This window comes from Carya illinoinensis, chromosome 7 (assembly GCF_018687715.1).
Source record: "Carya illinoinensis cultivar Pawnee chromosome 7, C.illinoinensisPawnee_v1, whole genome shotgun sequence".
Taxonomy (NCBI): Eukaryota; Viridiplantae; Streptophyta; class Magnoliopsida; order Fagales; family Juglandaceae; genus Carya; species Carya illinoinensis.
This window is the reverse complement of record NC_056758.1, coordinates 15425628-15444371: the sequence shown is the minus strand read 5'-3', so window position 1 is coordinate 15444371 and position 18744 is coordinate 15425628. Positions and strand designations below refer to the sequence as shown.

Below are 18744 nucleotides of genomic sequence, written 5' to 3'. Positions count from 1 at the left end.
TGGTGCAACAGAGAGGGAGAGAGTTAGGGGAAAGGGAGACCATTGAGGTGGAGCTCGTGAGGTTTTATGTCGGTAGAGGTGCTTGGAGGCCCAGTTGGCTGCATACTGCGGCTCAAGGAGGAGAAATGGGCTTTGAAACCCATTTCGGTTTAGCTGCTCTAGGGGGAGAGAGAGAGAGAGAGAGCACGTGAGGAAGGGAGGCCGAGATGGGGGAGGTCGCCAAAGGGAAGATAGTGGCTGGTGACCGGTGGTGAGACTAGGTTGTTGTGTACGGCGGCATGGGATGATAGATATGGGTTTTCACCCATTTCGAGTGGAGTCACTGTGGGAGGAGAGAGAGGGCATGTGGGGGTTAACGACGGTGGAAAGGTACTCGTCGGCGTGAGAGGAAGTTGCCGGTAGTATAGGTGAGACTGGGCAATGTAGGACGACACTAGGCTAGAAGAGAGAAGGCCACGGGTGAGAGGAAGAAAGCTGCTTCTGTTGGGCTAGGGGAGAGAGAGAGAGAGAGAGAGAGAGAGAGAGAGAGAGAGAGAGCAAAAAATGAAGGGAAAAGGCTAGGGGCTTGGGTATTTAATCCAGACACTTCGTCTTGAGATATTCAAAATGATCTAACGGTGAGTTTAAATACTGATTTGAAAATGCATAAGCATTTATTTAATTTAAAACACTAAGAGAAATTAAGATAGAATATTATTTTATAAACTAAAGTTGATAAAATAATATTCTTTCATCATTAATTAAAATGATGAAGTCTTATTAATTACTTGAAGAGAATAAAACCATTTAAATTAATTTAGAGTTTTTAACATAGTTTAAACCTTGTAATATTTTTAAATGATTGAAATCATTTAAATTAAATAATTTTCCACAATTATAATATTTTTTGAGCTCTTCAGAATTATTATAATTTTCTTATTTAAAAATCAAGCTTAGTCCAATAACACTGAAAATATCACATATAATTATTTCTAGGACATTTAAAATATTCGTAAGTTTTAAAATACTAGGCTTGCTTTAAAATCATTTGATATATTTTGAAATACGCCATCGAGGTTTGATACGCAAAACGAGGCTCATAACTATAAAATAAAGAAGGAGCGGGTTGTTACAATGTTTGTTGTTGTATTGGCTGTTGTGCCTGCTTGTTGAATGACTGATTGTAATCAGGAAATTGTATACTGGGTATTGAACCCATGCAATAATAAATTGAACGAGGGATGCTAAGTGTTTGTAGAAATGTATGAAAAAGTCATACACAATGCCAAAAAGGTATTGATCCTAAGCAGAGTGCACTGCACTTTGTCAATTCTTGTCTTGTAAGAATGAATTAGATAGTGTGTGTTGTTTCTGGAATTATTTAATATGCTTAAAACAAACATTATGTTTGTTTTACTGAAAATGTTTGGATACTTCTAAATCATTCAAAGTCGATGGCATTGGTTTAAATGAACTTGCTGTTAGGGCTGCCTTTTTTTTTATTGAAAATATTGTCTCTTTTTGGTTGCTTCTTCATGTATTTCAACCTTTCTTTTCCATTGCAATGCACAAAAAATTGGTTATATGGCAAGGAGCAAGGTAATATTATTTTTATTTTATTAAATAAATAACTGTAATTTTTTAATACAATAATGTTATTTGATATAAAGTTTTACTAATGTCTTTTTTTTTTTTAGTAGAAACACAAGAAGAAGTTGCATTGAACAAGTTAACTGAAGATTTAATGGAGTTGGGTAACAATAAGGGCAATGTGGATGCTCCACTTCCCTCTTCAAGTTCTAAATTTGTTTATATGTTTTTATCATATTTGGGATTGTAACATTAATATGTTTACAATGTGTGTGTGTGTGTGTTTTTTTTTTTTTATATATTTGTGATGTAATTTTAATATTATTACAATGTATGTGGATCATATTTGTGTGTTTATCATATTTGATATTGTTGGAATTTAAATGTTGGTATTTTTATTGTTTAAATTGTAATTTTAGACTTTTAGTTAGTTTTTTTATTTTATTTTAGTTATAGATAATGTTTATATTTTAATTTTTATATAAAATCAATCAGGTCAAAGTCAAACAGGTCACTAACGAGTCTGTTCAATCCATTAATGTAAACGGGTTGAAACGGGTCGTATCGTGTCGTGTCGTATCGTATCGTGTCAATTTATTTTGTATTTATTAATGGGTCTTAACAAGTCGTGTCCTATCAACCCATTATCTTAATGGCTCGTGATAGAGTTTAGGATTTTGACATGAAATCCTTAACTAGTCATATTCGTATTGACTCATTAAGTATAATATACATACCTTGACACGACACAAATATGACCCACTGACACGATTTGTCACCCCTACTCACCACACCCCCAAAGGTGACATTCTAATGCTAAATGTATTTTAAATGATCTGAATTTATTTGTGAATAATAGTAAATTAAAATGTTTGAGTGAGTTTATCCATTGAGATGTGTTTGAATGTGTTTAAATGTATGAAATAAATTGAAATATATTTAACTTTTTTTATGAAAAGTTGAAAAAGTAGTAAGTTCTCTCTATAGTTAATTTTTTATTGTAGTGATGAAATCATTATTTTATTTATATGTTTTACAAATAAAAGTCATTTCAATAAATAGTGCTAAGTTAAGATGAAAAAAATAAAATTATTTCAAATGAAGTAAATTATGTGTGTTTGGATGAAAAATCATAACCTATTTGGGGCGGTCGGTCTACTTTTGACTCATAAACAACTCTCAATTAAATTTTGATACATCACTTATTTCACATTAAGCCAATGGAGTGCATCACATGAGATTATTCATTTAAATGACCCCAGACCCCTCATGTTCCATGTTCTCAGTCCTTTCGTCTTCTCCTGCCATTGTCGCCAAGCATCTCCATCGCCCATAATCTCCACCACCCATCATCGCCAATCTCCCCCATCTTCGTCGATCATCTCCATCTCCTCTCCATCAAAACCTAATCAAACCAAAATCAACCAACAATCAAACCACAATTCTTTCCAAATCATGGTGAAACTAAACCCGCAATCTCAGATCATCAAGTATAGAGAATAAGCTTAAAAAGACATACTAGAGTCTTGGTGGCACTGGGAGGGTTCACAATTAAGGGTTGGCATTGAGGAAAGTGGCAAAGAGAGTGGCTTCCGTGAAAGAATCAATTAAGAGGGAGGGGATTGTGAGGAAGAGGGGGAGCTCGAGTTCCTCCTGCAACAACGGAGAGAGGGGCCGTCATCGTGGCGGTAAGGGCAGTCGTCATGGTAGAGAGGGTTCCGTGGGAGAGAATGGAAGTGAAATCATTTGAGTCTACGGGGGAGAGAATGGAGAGAGGGAAATCATGCATAATACCATCAGGTGGGGGCACATGGTAGTTTTGGTGAGTTAGAAGCTTGTTGGTGGGGGAAAAACAGTTCAACTGGTGTTAAGATTAACTCAGGAAAAATATACACATCTGTACCAGACCCGAACACAACCTAATTGCTTGTTTGCCAAGCCGTTTTGGTTCAACATGGAAGAAGACTCAATCCTCAAGTTACTGTGTAATTAAAGCAATATGTAGGCAAAAAAAAAAAAAAAGGGACCTTGGGCGGTACGGGTGTAATTGATTCGGTCAAGTTTTAGATAAAATTTAGGACCGAACCGATATACACCGTTTTTTCATTTTTCAAAACCGATTACGTACCAGTCATCCTCCTAAATCGATAGTTCGGTTTTACCTGTTTCCGGTCCGGTTCAGTCTGGTTTTTTGATTTCAATGTATTATATTATATATTATATATAATATATATTATAATTATATTATAGACTATAATGATATAATATAATATATAATATGATGATATATTATAGTATATTATAATATATAGTTATATAATATTAGTATAACTATTAATACAATAAACAAAATGATATAAGATTTTAAAATTTAATATTATATTAATTAGTAATTTATCATATAATATAAAACTATTTTATATATAATTATATATTATATATAAATATTATGTATAATAAAAAAATAAAAAAATATCTATAAACCGGTCCAGTCTGGTCCAATTCAATTTTAGAAAAAGAAATATAGGGACCGAATCGATTTTGACCGATTTTAAAAAAATAAATAAAACTGATACTGGACCGGACCAAACTGATGGTACGGACCCACCAATTTGGTCCGGTCCACCAGGTTACCCTTTTTTTCTTACACCCCTATTTGGCGGGGTCGGTCACCAGACTCACAACCGGGGCACCCACGAGGGGAAGTCTGTAACGGCTACCACACATTTTCAACCGAAATTACCAAAATGGCCTCAATTCTCGAATTGATTGGCCAGCATCGCCGCACCACACCACCACCTACAGAGCTTGTGGTCGCCATTAACGGTCTGAGTTGCCCTCGGCCTCAGTTTCTGCCACTCACCCACTTACAGACACAAACCCACAACCACACCCACGCCCACACCCACACTCACTCTGTGTCTCCCTCCATGATCACCTGCAAATTTTCAGGCTCCAACCTTAGAGCTCATGCTCTCCAAGTTACGTCGAAAGCAAGCCCCGGGTTTCCGAGCCTTTTTGAATTTCAACTTCACCCTTCCCAGCGCTGCAGAAAGTGGGTAGCTATATCTTCCACGTTTGGCAGAACCCAATGGACCCACTCCCGGAAGAACCTTCTGCATACTAGTAATACCCATACCGAGGGTGTAGAAGATGAGAATGAACAGAGAAAGGTACATTGCGAGGTGGAAGTGATATCTTGGAGGGAACGGAGAATCAAGGCCTACATTTCTGTTAATGCCGACATCGAATCGGTCTGGAATGCTCTTACCGATTACGAGCGCCTCGCCGATTTCATCCCCAATCTTGTTTGCAGGTGACAAATAAATAAAACAAATATATATATTTTTTTTCAAGTGATCATAATCTGATTTGTGGGGTTTCTTAAATCCTTCCGGCTGGCAAATTTTATATCTACTCTGTGCTTCGGGCTGGTATCTTAGGCCAGTTCAGTACGTTTCCACATATATAGATGAATTTTTCTCAGCTTGTCATATGTTACTGTTTAGTGAATTATTGTAGTAAATATAATATAGCCTTTGGTCAGTTAGATTACGGGATTGAATGAGGCAACCTGCTTACTGGCTTTCGCCAGATGTATGTGACTAATATCTGGTGGCTCCTCGTGAAATTGATTTGTTTGTTGGTTAGTGTTATAATTTATGATTATTAATTTATCTGACCGGATTGCATGTTGTTTGATTTGTTAGCGGGAGAATACCTTGCCCACATCCCGGCCGGATATGGTTGGAGCAAAGAGGCTTGCAAAGGGCACTATATTGGCACATTGAAGCACGTGTTGTCTTGGATCTTCAAGAATTCCCCAATGTAAAGAGGCTTAAGCCAAATTCTATGTGCTTACAATTGGGACTAACTCCTGAATAGGAAACGGAAACAACCTTCTTTTCTTCTTGCATACTTCTATAACTGTTATTTTATCCTTTAGTGTTTGATCACAGTTCTCACCTATATATTTCCTGCATACATAGTACCTCTAAGAAAGTTTCAATGGTTCAGGCTAATGACCGTGAACTCCACTTTTCCATGGTTGATGGAGATTTCAAGAAGTTTGAAGGCAAATGGTCATTAAAATCTGGACTGAGGTACAATTCACATATTTTTGGATGGAAAACCGACATGTTTATAAAAGAATCTAGCATTTACATGTTTTGATTCTGGAGATGCTTAAATCAAAATATCAGTCAACTTATCCAAGGATTATGCCCTTCTACTGGGGTCAAAGTTAACTTCTTGATTTCACCTTAAGCCAGTCATGGTATCCCTTCACCAAAGCTCAGTAAATTATCAGGATGGTTGTATGGTCGAGCTAGATGGTGCTTTCCCTCCTTTTTCAAGGATGGTTGAAAAGCCTAAAGTGAAGTTGTTAAGAACGAGTACACTGAAAATACAAAATAGTCAGTGCATCATGGTATGAATCAGCAATGCTAGTTCTTTATTTTTCATAAAGCATTTTATCTTCTGAACTCTCATTGTGCATTTTTTGTCCCATCGTATACAAAAAATCAGTGGTTCTTTGGACAAAGCTGAACTTATACAGGCTGAAATTCAGAAAGGCTGAGCCATGCCTGCTTTGAACTTGAATAGGTTCTCTCCCTTACACATCTGGAAGACCTGAACAAATTTGTCTTAAATTTGAAGACCTTGACAGCTAGATTCCTATCAGTGTTTATTAGCAGAGGATATCAAATCCATTATCAGATTGTTTTTATTATGAAAAAATACCCAATGTGTGTCAAAAAACTGTTGTGAAGTTTTTTAACCTTAAAAATCCACAGTTGATATGTTGAGTAAAATCCAATAGCGTATTATTTTAGATGAATTCAAGGCGATTCATTGTTCTTGTTCAATTATTATTCTCATATGCTATCGCCATCTCTTTTCCATCCACTCATCAATTCACTATTCTTGCAAATACCTGTGCAACTACTGCCACTGAAATCATGTTTTTACTTTTCTAACTTCTCCTTTTCATGTATATTGCAGTTCATCATCAACAACTTTATCTTATGAAGTTAATGTGATACCAAGATTCAGTTTTCCTGCCATTTTCTTGGAGCGAATCATCAGATCAGATCTGCCTGTAAATCTTCAAGCATTGGCTTGTAGAGCTGAAAGGAACGTTGAAGGGATGAAGAATGTCACACTCAGTGGGAATGCCTCTGCACAAACATCTATGTGTGTTGTTAGTTCAATCCACAAGAACTCGGATGGTACATTGTGTGAAATGGATAAATTGTCACTTGGAGAGTTTAAAGAGAGATTTGCTGGCTCTAATGTTGGTCCCTTGCCTCCAACTTCTAGTGAACCGAACAGTAACTGGGGTGTCTTTGGAAAAGTTTGCAGACTTGATAGACCTTGCTTGGTGGATGAAGTTCATCTTCGTAGATTTGACGGTCTATTGGTAAATGATTGACCCTAGACTATTTTTTCCTGGCCTTCCTTTGCCAGGAGAGCATACCTGTTTTAGAAGTATCTGATACTATGATTTTGGTCTGAAGGAAAATGGAGGCGTTCATCGTTGTGTTGTTGCTAGCATCACAGTAAAAGCTTCTGTTCATGAAGTATGGAGCATTTTAACTGCTTATGAAAGTCTTCCCGAGTAAGTCACTCATGCTTTTGGTTTGTGGACGTTCTCTAAATGTAGATATTCCATTACTGGAAGTCCATAAGATACTGCTGCTTCCTTGTGTAAATCCTATATCGATTCTTTCAGAATTTCAATCTCCGGATTGTGTTTATCAAATAAGAATGGAAAAACTGTTAGGATGTGTTCTACGTGCCTTAAATATGTATAAATATGCGGTCATACTCAAAACTAGATCAGAACAAATAAACCCAAATTTCCTTTGATGCAGAGCCAAATTAAGTGCTCCTACTGGTATGCACATTTGACAAAGGCACATCCCTGAATCTTTGACACCAAGATAAGGTGAAATGGGGAAAAAAGGGATGCCGCGTGCTCAACAAGGCACAAGACATCCTGACCTGTGGCATGCTGAATATTTTCACCATTAGAGGGTGTGTTACTGACTTTTGCATGCCACACTTAGCAGTCCATGTCCAACATTTTCCATCACATTGGGCACCGAAAAATGAGTTCTCATTTATCAAAATGATGCAGCTGGTTATGCCTGCCTGTAGTAGATTTATTGGCATGCTCGAGAGGTTGCCAAAAAAACCACGAGAGTGGACTCATATGGGATGCCCTACCATCATGCCTTTCATGGAGCATTCAAAGGGAACCTTGTTCATTAATCTAAGGTCCATTTAGCATTTAAATTTTTTTAAGCTGGAATAGTTCTCCATGAAATATGTAATCGTTGAGATATTCATTGCTGCATAGTTGTCTTTGAGAGGGAGGTAATGGTGGTCCTACAAGCTGCTGTTAGAGATGGGTTTTACATTAAATGATTTGTTCTTAGTTTTTCCTTATTTAAATTATTATTTGCAGAATAGTTCCCAATTTAGCAATCAGCAAGATATTGTCACGAGAAAACAACAAGGTCCGCATTCTTCAGGTACAAGCAGGATACTAATTAATTGCAATATGAGACAAGTAGCTCTTGTGAAAAGTGTTTATTTACTTGCACATAGACGTAGTTAACTTCAATTCGTTTTTTTGTGAACATATGAAAATTTATTGATTGTACCTGGGGACATATTGATGTGTCTGGTTTTCGGTAAGCTAATTGTTAAAAAACCCAGAAATATATCTTTTTAATAGTTAATTATAAATCTTATTGATAATAATGGTAGGAATAGCTCAAATGCACAGGGTATATGCAGGATAAATACCTAGTTAGAATTAGAAACTAATACAAGAAGTCTGTAATGAGCCCTTCAATGACCAAGTTCGAGATTGTCACTCTCCAAGAACAGAGAAGAGAGAGAGAGAGAGAGAGAGAGAATTGAATTGTGTAAATCCTTCTGTAATGCTTCCCTCCTTTCCACTCGCTTTTTATTCATTCTTTCCATTCTTACACGACAGGGTTTCATATCAGGATTTAATACTGAAAACGACAATGTTCTATTTATATCACTTTACATTCACAAGACTAATCAAAATGACAATGTTCTATTTATACAACACAATGTTGCATCTCTACATCACTTAACGAAATTAACTACCATCTTCTTCCTTCTTCCATTTCTATATTTAACTCTTCTTCCTGCTATGGCTTCTAACCCAACTTTCTATGGCTTCTAAACCAGCTTCTCCACCACAGATTGGCATAGAACCTTCCTTCTGAACAGCTTCCTTCCGATACATATCATACCCCTCCCCCTCAAAGCACCTTAGCCACAAGTTGAGGGAACTTCTGTCGAAGCCGCCAATAAGGTTCCCAAGTAGCTTCCACAATATCAGTCCCTTGCCATTGCACTAAAACTTCGACCAGGGCTCTGTTGTTGACTTTCCTGCTGCGACACTGTAAAATTGTTTGAGGCTCAGGAATGATCTCCCCATGGACATCTATTGGTGGTAGTGTAGAGAGTGGAGATACATGTTGGCCCCCCTTCTTTTTCAAACTTGAAACATGGCACACAGGATGTAATTGTGACTGAGATGGAAGATCAAGCTTGTATGCCATTTGTTCAATTCTGTCTATTACCCGGAATGGACCAAAAAATCTGGGTGATAACTTCAAATTTCTTCTCATTGCCAATGAGCTCTGCCGATAAGGCTGAAGCCTTAGATAAACCCAATCCCCCCACTGCAAATACTCTCTCAGTATGCTGTTTATCAAACAGTAGTTTCATTCTTTCCTTGGCAACTATCAAGTTGTTCTTCAGGGTAGTTAAGATCTGCTCCCGGGTCTTCAATAGCTCTTCAACAGCTTGATTAGGTGATAACCCAGGAATATATGCTTGTAATCTGGTAGGTGGAACTCTATAAACAGCTTCATATGGTGTGAGTTTGGTAGAGGAATGAAAGGTGGTATTATACCACCATTCAGCCAAGGGTAACCATTCAAACCACAACCTTGGTTTGTCACCTGAAAAACACCTCAGAAAGTGTTCCAAACTTTGAGGATGGTAAGTTGAAGAGTAAGACAAATTCACACTTTGTAGCTTGAAGAACTCCCTCCAAAAAGAGCTGGTGAAAGTCGAACCTCTATCTGACACAATACTCCTAGGCATACCATGCAACCTGAAAATATTGTTCAGAAACAAAGAAGCTACCTTAGCTGCTGTGAAAGAATGCTTTAGGGCCAAGAAGTGAGCATACTTAGACAGCCTATCAATCACCACCATGACTACAGAATAGCCTTTTGGCACAGGTAGCCCCTCCACAAAGTCCATTGAAATATCTGTCCACACTTGTTGAGGAATTGGTAAGGTGTAGTAACCCAGCTGGATGCACATTTTCAACTTTATTTCTCTGGAAAATCTCACATTCCCTGATAAATCTCTTGACTTCAGCTTTCAATCCAGGCCAGTAAAAATCTGATCTAGTTCTATGCAAGGACTGGTGGAAACCTGAGTGACCTGCAATAATGTAGATCTTCCCGTTTTTAAACAGAACGACATGTCTGAGAGAAAAAGTTGAACTGGCTGAAGGATCTTCTTGCAATACAGCCACCTGATGTTGAGCTACCTGGTCATCTTTGTAAGCCTTCTTAATCTCTTCCAACCAAGCAGGATTTGGCACAGTAATAGCAGATAAGATTGCAGGGTTTTCAATTTTTTCTCTTATGGACAAGGCATCTGCCACCTTGTTCTCTACCCCTTTTTTATACTCAATACAAAACTCATATCCCAGCAACTTTAACAGCCATTTCTGTTGAGCTGGTGTGCCAACTTTCTGCTCCAACAAGTATTTTAAGCTGTGATGGTCAGTTCTAACTATGAAATAACCTCCAAGCAAGTAAGGCCTCCACTTCTTCACTGCTATCACCAAAGCCAGAAACTCACTTAACGAAATTAACTACCATCTTCTTCCTTCTTCCATTTCTGCATTTAGCTCTTCTTCCTACTGTGGCTTCTAACCCGGCTTCTCCACCACAGAACCTTCCTTCTGTTCTGCTTCCTTCCGAAGCGTAACAAAGTCATGGAGGCTTAGTCCATTAAAATCTATAGCAATCATTTCAAAACCCAGAAATAGATAACATAGTCCATGCATTTTGGGGTCACCAGTCCCATATCCAACATGTCACCCACAACAAAGATAGAAACAACCCTCTCTATAAGAGAGCACCAAAACAAATTACACTCTCACAACCCAAGAATACAGGATGTCTTGAACAAATAAACACACACATGCACAACAAAACAAAGGCCTACTTGCTTAACAAAAGCCTGCTGCCTCTTGCTAGTTCTCATACCACCATGGAGTGGGTTACCTAATATGCTACCCACATGGCTCAATCCTTCCACATCTTAATGGAAACATTGTATAGTTTCGTCCTCAAAGGCACACATGCACAACAAAACAAAGGCCTACTTGCTTAACAAAAGCCTGCTGCCTCTTGCTAGTTCTCATACCACCATGGAGTGGGTTACCTAATATGCTACCCACATGGCTCAATCCTTCCACATCTTAATGGAAACATTGTATAGTTTCGTCCTCAAAGGCACACTCCTAGTTGTAGTCCCAGTTGACATTTTTTTAAGAACAATCACCTTGCCAAACAAGTCATGATGACCAGCATCAAGGGTTTCTGTGACAGCTTTCTCATCTAAAGCATAAAAAATATATATGTGCCACTTACCATACAAATCACATTCTTGAGAGCATGCTCCAACTATCCAATAGCCCACTTCACAGGGTGAGAACTTATTGTCCTATGAAGCTAATATCCTACTAGAGAGTATCCCAAACCTCCTATTCTTTATAATATTCACGAAAAAAAGAGAGGAAGATATAATTGAACTACACGTGGACTATACATCAGATACATCATATACCTGGTGAGAGAGAGGAGAGCAAGAAAATATTGTAGGCTAAAGCTAGAAAGACATAGGTTGGCTACCATCCAATGGAAAAGTGCTTGGAAGAAAAAAAATCTTCATGTCTTTGCTGGTCCTTGAGGTTCGGGGTTTCGGTCATTTCTTTCCCTCCATGTGCACTACATCAAACAAAGAAATCTTGGTAATTTCTTTCCACAGGGTCTCACAGTGGTAACTACCAAACTGTCTCTTTGGCATGCTAACAGATCTAACACCTCTCTAGGAATCACCCAACTCAACCCTGAAAGTCTGATTACAGTTTGCCACAATGTGGTAGCTACCTCACAATGGAGTAAAAACAGATCTCCAGATTCTCCCTTCCTCTTGTACAGTAAGGATCTTCCTGAGTGCCACTGTCTAAACAAAGAAAGATGCTTTGCAAGGAGCCTGTCTTCCAGATACTCTTCCGCGGAAAAATAATTTTTCATTGGAGACTTCTGCATTATGGATTATTTTACCTAGAAAAAGAACTAGTGCATTATAAAAAGACATTTCACTTCAAACATTCTCTCATTGACATGCTTTGGCACAACTTGTCTTCTCTTCCTTATCTTATGCTATGAGAATACAACCAAGCATGGGAGCTAAAGAAATCTACCTCCCAAGCTTGTGCTGCTCAAACAAACTCCACTTCTCTTTTCGGAGAGTTATTTGAAAGTCATAAGTTGTTTGCCACCGGTGCATCCTTATCCTTGCCATATTGAACAGGTTGAGGAAGGCAACCAATGATACATCATACCAGAACTTTATCTTGGTTTACATGTCATATCTTGCTTACACAACCAATAAATACTAGGTTTTCTACAAGCCCCATGCATTCGTAACAATCACAACAATCGTTGTAGTTATTTCAATTATCAGTCTGTGAAGCTACACCAATGACACAATGGTGTGGACCATATTGGAACAATACCATCAACAAAAACGCCTAATAGCATATTAATGTGACAATAACACCCGATCTCCTTTAGGGATAGGATACATATTTTCCTCAACTGTAGTTGGGTAATTAAAATACGAAAAGAAAACAAGTCAAATACTCAGTAAATAGATAATCCTACACTAAATAAAGATACAAATAATTTTCAAAAAGAAATCCTCATTTTTCTGATTCGTTTTGGGTTACTCTAATTGGATATGGAACTGGGCCCTTGATACTCTTTAATCCTTTTAACACTTTTTAGGGCCATAAAAGAGACCTGCAATTTCTTTTCTTTTTCTTTTGTTTTTTTTAAAGAAAAAGATAGAAAACAAAACAAACTAATACACGTGATTAATAAAACTCCTAAATTACCCCTTAATCGAATCCCAGGTGAGATAAGTGAATCACCAAGATGAGAAGACAAACAATCATGCCATTAGAGACCTTGGCTGCCAAGAAACCTTCTGCAATTGGATATGTGAAATCAACAAGAAGGGATCAACCTTCAAGCCAAATTATGCTTGAAGCTTTGGGCCAAAGAAGAAGAGGACAAAAACACAAGAAAACAAAGAATGGAGGAATGAGAAGAAGAAAATTAAGCAAGAAGAACCCTAGGATCGATGCTTTGATACTATATTAAGATTACGGTTTACCGTAAGAGTTACTGTTCCTATTACTTTTCAACTAAACATCATGCACATACACATATTTGTAGGGTGTACTTTATTTTTACAATGCCGTCTCATACCTTTCCTATTATTGGTTGTTCAGGAAGGATGTAAGGGTCTACTTTATATGGTACTTCATGCACGTGTTGTGCTAGACCTGTGCGAACATCTTGAACATGAAATTAGTTTTGAACAAGTTGAAGGGGACTTCGACTCATTCCAAGGTAAATGGCTTTTTGAGCAACTAGGAAATCATCACACGTTGTTGAAGTACACTGTGGAGTCAAAAATGCGCAAGGATACCTTTCTTTCTGAAGCTATCATGGAGGAGGTTTGTATCTCTCATCCTTTTGAGAGTAAACTCTCTTTTGGTTTTTTCAAATATCTTTGTTAATAAAAAAAGCTGTATTTTGTGTAAATACCAATTTTGGCTGAAAAGTTAAAGGATTTAATTCTGAGTGAGTTCGTAAAGTCTTGAATCAGTTTCTCTTACTGAAGAGATGTGAACCGTATATTAGGTAAATTTAGTCCACCCTATATGTCAGTTTGAAAATCAGTATGTTTAAATTTGGTCTATTACATTTCACCAAGTGCTTCGAAAAATTTATTGATATATAACCATTGTGATTTTCTAGGTTATATATGAAGATCTTCCATCAAACTTGTGTGCAATTCGAGACTATGTTGAAAGAAGGGAAATGACTCACTCGCCTGAAGCCTGTGACCAAACTAGATATTCCGAGGACCAAATTGCTTCACCTAGCATTGATATGGTTCATGATTTTAGTGATATAATGACCAAGCAGGTCTCTGATTTGATTGTTCAAAGTTCATGTCAGAGGCCTAGGGTCCCAGGCCTGCAAAGAGACGTTGAAGTTCTTAAAGCTGAGCTCCTCAAATTTATTTCAGAACATGGGCAGGAAGGATTTATGCCCATGAGAAAGCAACTTCGTTTGCATGGAAGAGTAGATATTGAGAAGGCAATCACACGTATGGGTGGATTTAGAAGAATCGCCTCGCTAATGAATCTCACTCTTGCATACAAACACCGCAAACCAAAGGGATACTGGGACAAGCTTGAAAATTTGCAGGAAGAGGTAGAATGTAAAATTTAAACTTCGTCTACTGGCAGGTCACTTAGGTCTCCATCATCTTGCTATTAGTCTTGTTTTCATCCATGTTGAGACTAAGACCTGAGCATAGTGAATGTTTGTTAGCAGACAGAGCTCAATGATAGACCAACTGAAACCGACCATCATTGTTTAGTTTCAATGGTCAGCATGTTCGTTTTGGATCCATGATTTAGAAATAGTGGTGGGGTTTGACCAAATGTAAGCCGACAGACACCCACAATTTAAAACCCTAATTTCTTCCTTTCCTTCTCAAACACTTGCCCATCTAACTGACTTTCCTCTCTCTCTCTCTCTCAACCGTTAAGCTGCTTCTCATCCATTCTAGGTAGCTCTGATGTGCCTTTTAGGTTGGCAGACAAGAATGCCTCACTAGATTCTCAATCAACAAGGACATAATGTAATGTGTTTATGTTTCTATTAGTCAAAGAGCATCTTTTGTGGCTCAGATAATGCCTCAATTCAAATTTCGAAGTTCTTTAGTCACCAGAAAAAGTCCAGTCCAGTGCCAGACTTCTTATTATTTGTTGGTTTGGCTATTGGAAACCACTGAATGCCAAGCTCAGCACTAAAAATCAAATAAGTATTTGTTATTTTGACTTGAACTAACCATTAATGTGAAAAAAAAAACGTGTGATCCTATTATTGTAATTGGTAGTTTACATAATCTGAGAAAAGTATGTCAAGTACCTGGCGAAAATTGAGGTGCTTCTCTTACTTTTTCTTTTCTTTTTCCTTTTTGATTGCAGATAAATCGATTTCAACGCAGCTGGGGTATGGACCCATCGTTTATGCCCAGTAGAAAAACATTTGAGCGTGCAGGTAGGTGAAAATAATCTCCCATGTTTCAGAAGGCAACAGGAAGTACAGTCTACGTAAATTATGTTTTATAACTTGAATGGACTACATAGACATCCTCTGGAATATTGGAGGGATGGAATAAAAAATAGCGAATTGAAAATAGTAATTTGTTGTCTTGCATGAGTTAATCACAAGAATCCTCACTTCCTACCTTAGCTGCATGCCCTACACCACATCATGACTACCTAAACCAATTTGCAGTGTTCTGATTAATGGCCAGCCTCAGTTTTTAAAGTTGTTTCAGACTCCATAATCTGCATGTAGGACTGGCAATGGCGCAATGGTTGGGATACATGTTTTCTTTGTCCTTGTTGCATATCAGGAGTGTACTAGTTTCATTATGTGAAGTCAATGTTTTGAATTATTAGTCCAATTTCAATTAAATCTATGTGAAAATTTTACAGGTCGTTATGATATTGCTCGTGCATTGGAAAAATGGGGGGGACTTCATGAAGTTTCACGTCTTCTCTCGCTCAAGGTGAGGCACCCCAATAGACGGGGGAACCCTACCAAAGATAAGAAAATTGACCATGTAACATCAACTGATGTAGAGAGTGAAAATAAGACTCGATCTAAACCTCATATTTCTCAAGATACACAGAAGTGGCTCACGAAGCTAAAACAGCTTGACATCAATTGGGTTGAATGAGAACGTAATTATTCATATATCTATATTTTTCAGAGATGTTATGTACAGCCTTATTTCCATTTTTGCTTTGATAATTGGATGTAACCAATCTCCTAGCCCGGTACTGGACGATGGGTAGTCTGTCGACATCCCTCCATTATTTGTTACTAGTGGTAGAATTTTCCAAGGATAGGTTACAAGATTTCAAACTCTACAAATTTGTTTATGCAGAAGGGGATAGCGTTTATTCATCCACTACCGGGAAAAAATGCCACTCCTAAAATAATAATATTAAGTTTTGACCAAAAAATTGACAGAAAGAAAGCAACTAATTACATATAATCATAATATGAGCTAAATATCTTAAACATAATCTTTGCAACTTGTTATATCATTAGGTATTCTTTTAAAAAAAAACGAGTATAAATTTCCCTTAGTGAAATGAGCTACAATTTGTTCTTCTATTCAAGAAAGATAATTGGGTATTTAGAACTTGCAGTCTTTCAACAAATCCTCACTTGGAAAATATCTATGAACATACCACAATGAATGGGGGCTTGATAACGCGGAAAATATCTATGAAGATACCACAATGAATGAGAGGCTTGTGGCGTTATCTAATTGAAGCATGGTGAACCATGGGGAGGATGGTGTTTGAATGAGGTGAGTGGGCCTTATAGAGTGGGGCTATGGAATCATGTAATAAGAGAGATTGAGACATATATCCAAGAAATATCCGATCTAAGGTGGTTGATGGATCCAAAATTAGATTTTGGCATGATGTAGAGATAGGATACTAAAGAAAGCTTATCCACGAGTTTATGGTATAGAAAGAATGAAAGAAACTTCAATTGCAGACCTTTTAATCTTATCTAATGGTACTTCACAATAGAATGTTACATTTCTCATAGATGCACAAGAGTTCTATGACCTAATGTACTCCACTCGTTTGTTGGGAAATCTAAGTCAAGATATTTTTGTGCCTGTAACGCCTTCGTCCCGGAGGTCTGGAAAATTAGTTTTTATTACTTAATATCAACTCCAATATCAAAACTCTGGAAAACTCTATAAAATATTAATTTATTTGCTCAATCCAAATATTCATATTTCTTCATAGGGACAACAAAGGAATTCTCAAAAAATAAATTAGAAACTCTCAAAAGACTCGAAAATATCCTTAACTCAACGTATCCAAATAACCGAAAATAAAAAAAATTTACAAACTATGACTATCAAATAAGTACTTGTACCCGTGGGCATTTATTTCTCTACAATCATCAACCTATCTAATACTGCCTATTCTTGCTTTCCAGTTGAAATTATTTGAAAAGTATTGTGAAAATTAAGGTGGGTTATCAACAATTCAGTAAGTAAAGAACATATTTTAGTGTGCAAATATGAGCATTTACAGAGTTTAGAATGCGGAACAAAATATTTGTACTTTTAGAATGTAGAATCAAAACATGTTATAAAAAATATCAGAGCGAAAGTTTCAGAAAATATTCTTATTCAAAGTTTTTTTGGCATAGCATAACTAAGCATTTTCATCTTATCATATCACATCAGAACAGAGACCATGTTTAACTCCCGTGGTAGGGTTGTATAAACCCCGGTAGCTAATTGAGTAGAAACAGAATGTGAATCTTTCTCTCATTTATTTTCGAAGCTTCGAGTTTGCACATAGGAAAGACTACGCAGAAAACTACTTTGCTTCTAAAGTGGATGCACTGGAAACAGAAATCTTGGTACCAACCTAAATAGAGGCCACAATTTTAGACCCGTGGTAAGGTCAGAATAGAATAGAAACAGAAACAGAATGTCATGCCATAGGTTATTAGCAATCACATCATATCATACCAGAGTATCAAACATCTTGAGAATAGAACAGAATCAGATCACAAAACTATAATTTATGCATTAAAATTCATATTTGCTCTCTTTTGCATAGTTCATAATAAAATACCAAAATAGCTCATATCTACACCAGTCATGCCAGAAAATACTTCATTCTTATACATAATTTTATGAGTAATGCAAAACAAATAGCTGAGGTTGTTTCACAATTCATTTCATAACAAATTATGCATATTTTTTAAAGTTAACCTTGTTTCATTTATTTTATACAAAGTCTAGCATAAGAGCTCCGCTTACTTGAATTTTTTAACTTTTTAGAGTTTTCCCACAATAGTACCGAACAAATATTAATCGTCACTTATAAAAATCATATAACTTGAATAAATATCTAATTAAACACGTAACTTGTAATCGCACCTGAAATACTCAAATCACCTATTTAATTCCTCAAACACCTAAATTTCTCTTAACCCAAAAGTATCATTACATTCTAAATTTATCAATATCCACTTAATAGAATTCACTAGAATAGTTTCCATAAAAGCTTGTAACCTGACCCAAACTAATTTTAAAACCCAAGTCCAATATAACTTAAAACATTAAAACAATCTTATGAAATAAACCCGGCCTTAATATAAAAATAAACCCAACGCCTTAATATAAAAATAAACTCAACTCTAGTTAAGCCAATGTAAGATCAAAACACCTTTAATAAAAGGCCCATCGAAACATACCCCACTTAATATGTAAACAGACCCATGGTTAAAAACATGACATAAAAATACACCTTCAAACTTTGGCTCGTAACTAAAGGGACAAAATCGTAATATCTTAGATCTAATCTTCCCTAACTTTACGTAAAGAGCAACACCACCTTAGTTTGTAGGGTAGCTTAAACACTAGACTCAGATACGCGTGCGACGGAAAACTCATCGAGAGGGCAGCAATGCTGCAGCGACAAGGTGGTTGGGCAGCGACAGATCATAGAGCGGTTGGGGCGTCGGCGTCGCTGGGCTTCCCTTGTCATGGCTGGTGGCACCACACGAGAAGAAATGCTTTGTTTTGAGTTGCAAAAATAGATGTCCTTCGGTGAAGTTGAGGGTGGTGTTTTCCGACGTGGGCTCACGGCTGGCTAAGGCGTCA

General features: G+C 37.1%; 1 protein-coding gene across 1 annotated transcript; it reads left to right on the top strand.

Annotated features, from left to right (window-relative positions):
- Positions 1–4258: 4258 nt before the first annotated feature.
- Positions 4259–15809, top strand: LOC122316259. Its single transcript, XM_043132791.1, has 10 exons — positions 4259–4885; positions 5280–5397; positions 5587–5672; positions 6574–6991; positions 7089–7189; positions 8042–8108; positions 13232–13459; positions 13764–14225; positions 15008–15080; positions 15524–15809. The coding sequence occupies exons 1-10, from the start codon at positions 4317–4319 to the stop codon at positions 15766–15768; spliced, it is 2367 nt and encodes a 788-aa protein (XP_042988725.1). The 5' UTR covers positions 4259–4316; the 3' UTR covers positions 15769–15809.
- Positions 15810–18744: the final 2935 nt, after the last annotated feature.

Bases quoted from the DNA above. Each gene is read 5' to 3' on its own strand.
- LOC122316259 (XM_043132791.1), top strand. From the start codon at position 4,317: ATGGCCTCAATTCTCGAATTGATTGGCCAGCATCGCCGCACCACACCA. The intron at 5,673-6,573 runs GTACAATTCACA...TGTATATTGCAG, and splicing joins TCATTAAAATCTGGACTGAG to TTCATCATCAACAACTTTAT. The intron at 15,081-15,523 runs GTAGGTGAAAAT...AAAATTTTACAG, and splicing joins AAAAACATTTGAGCGTGCAG to GTCGTTATGATATTGCTCGT.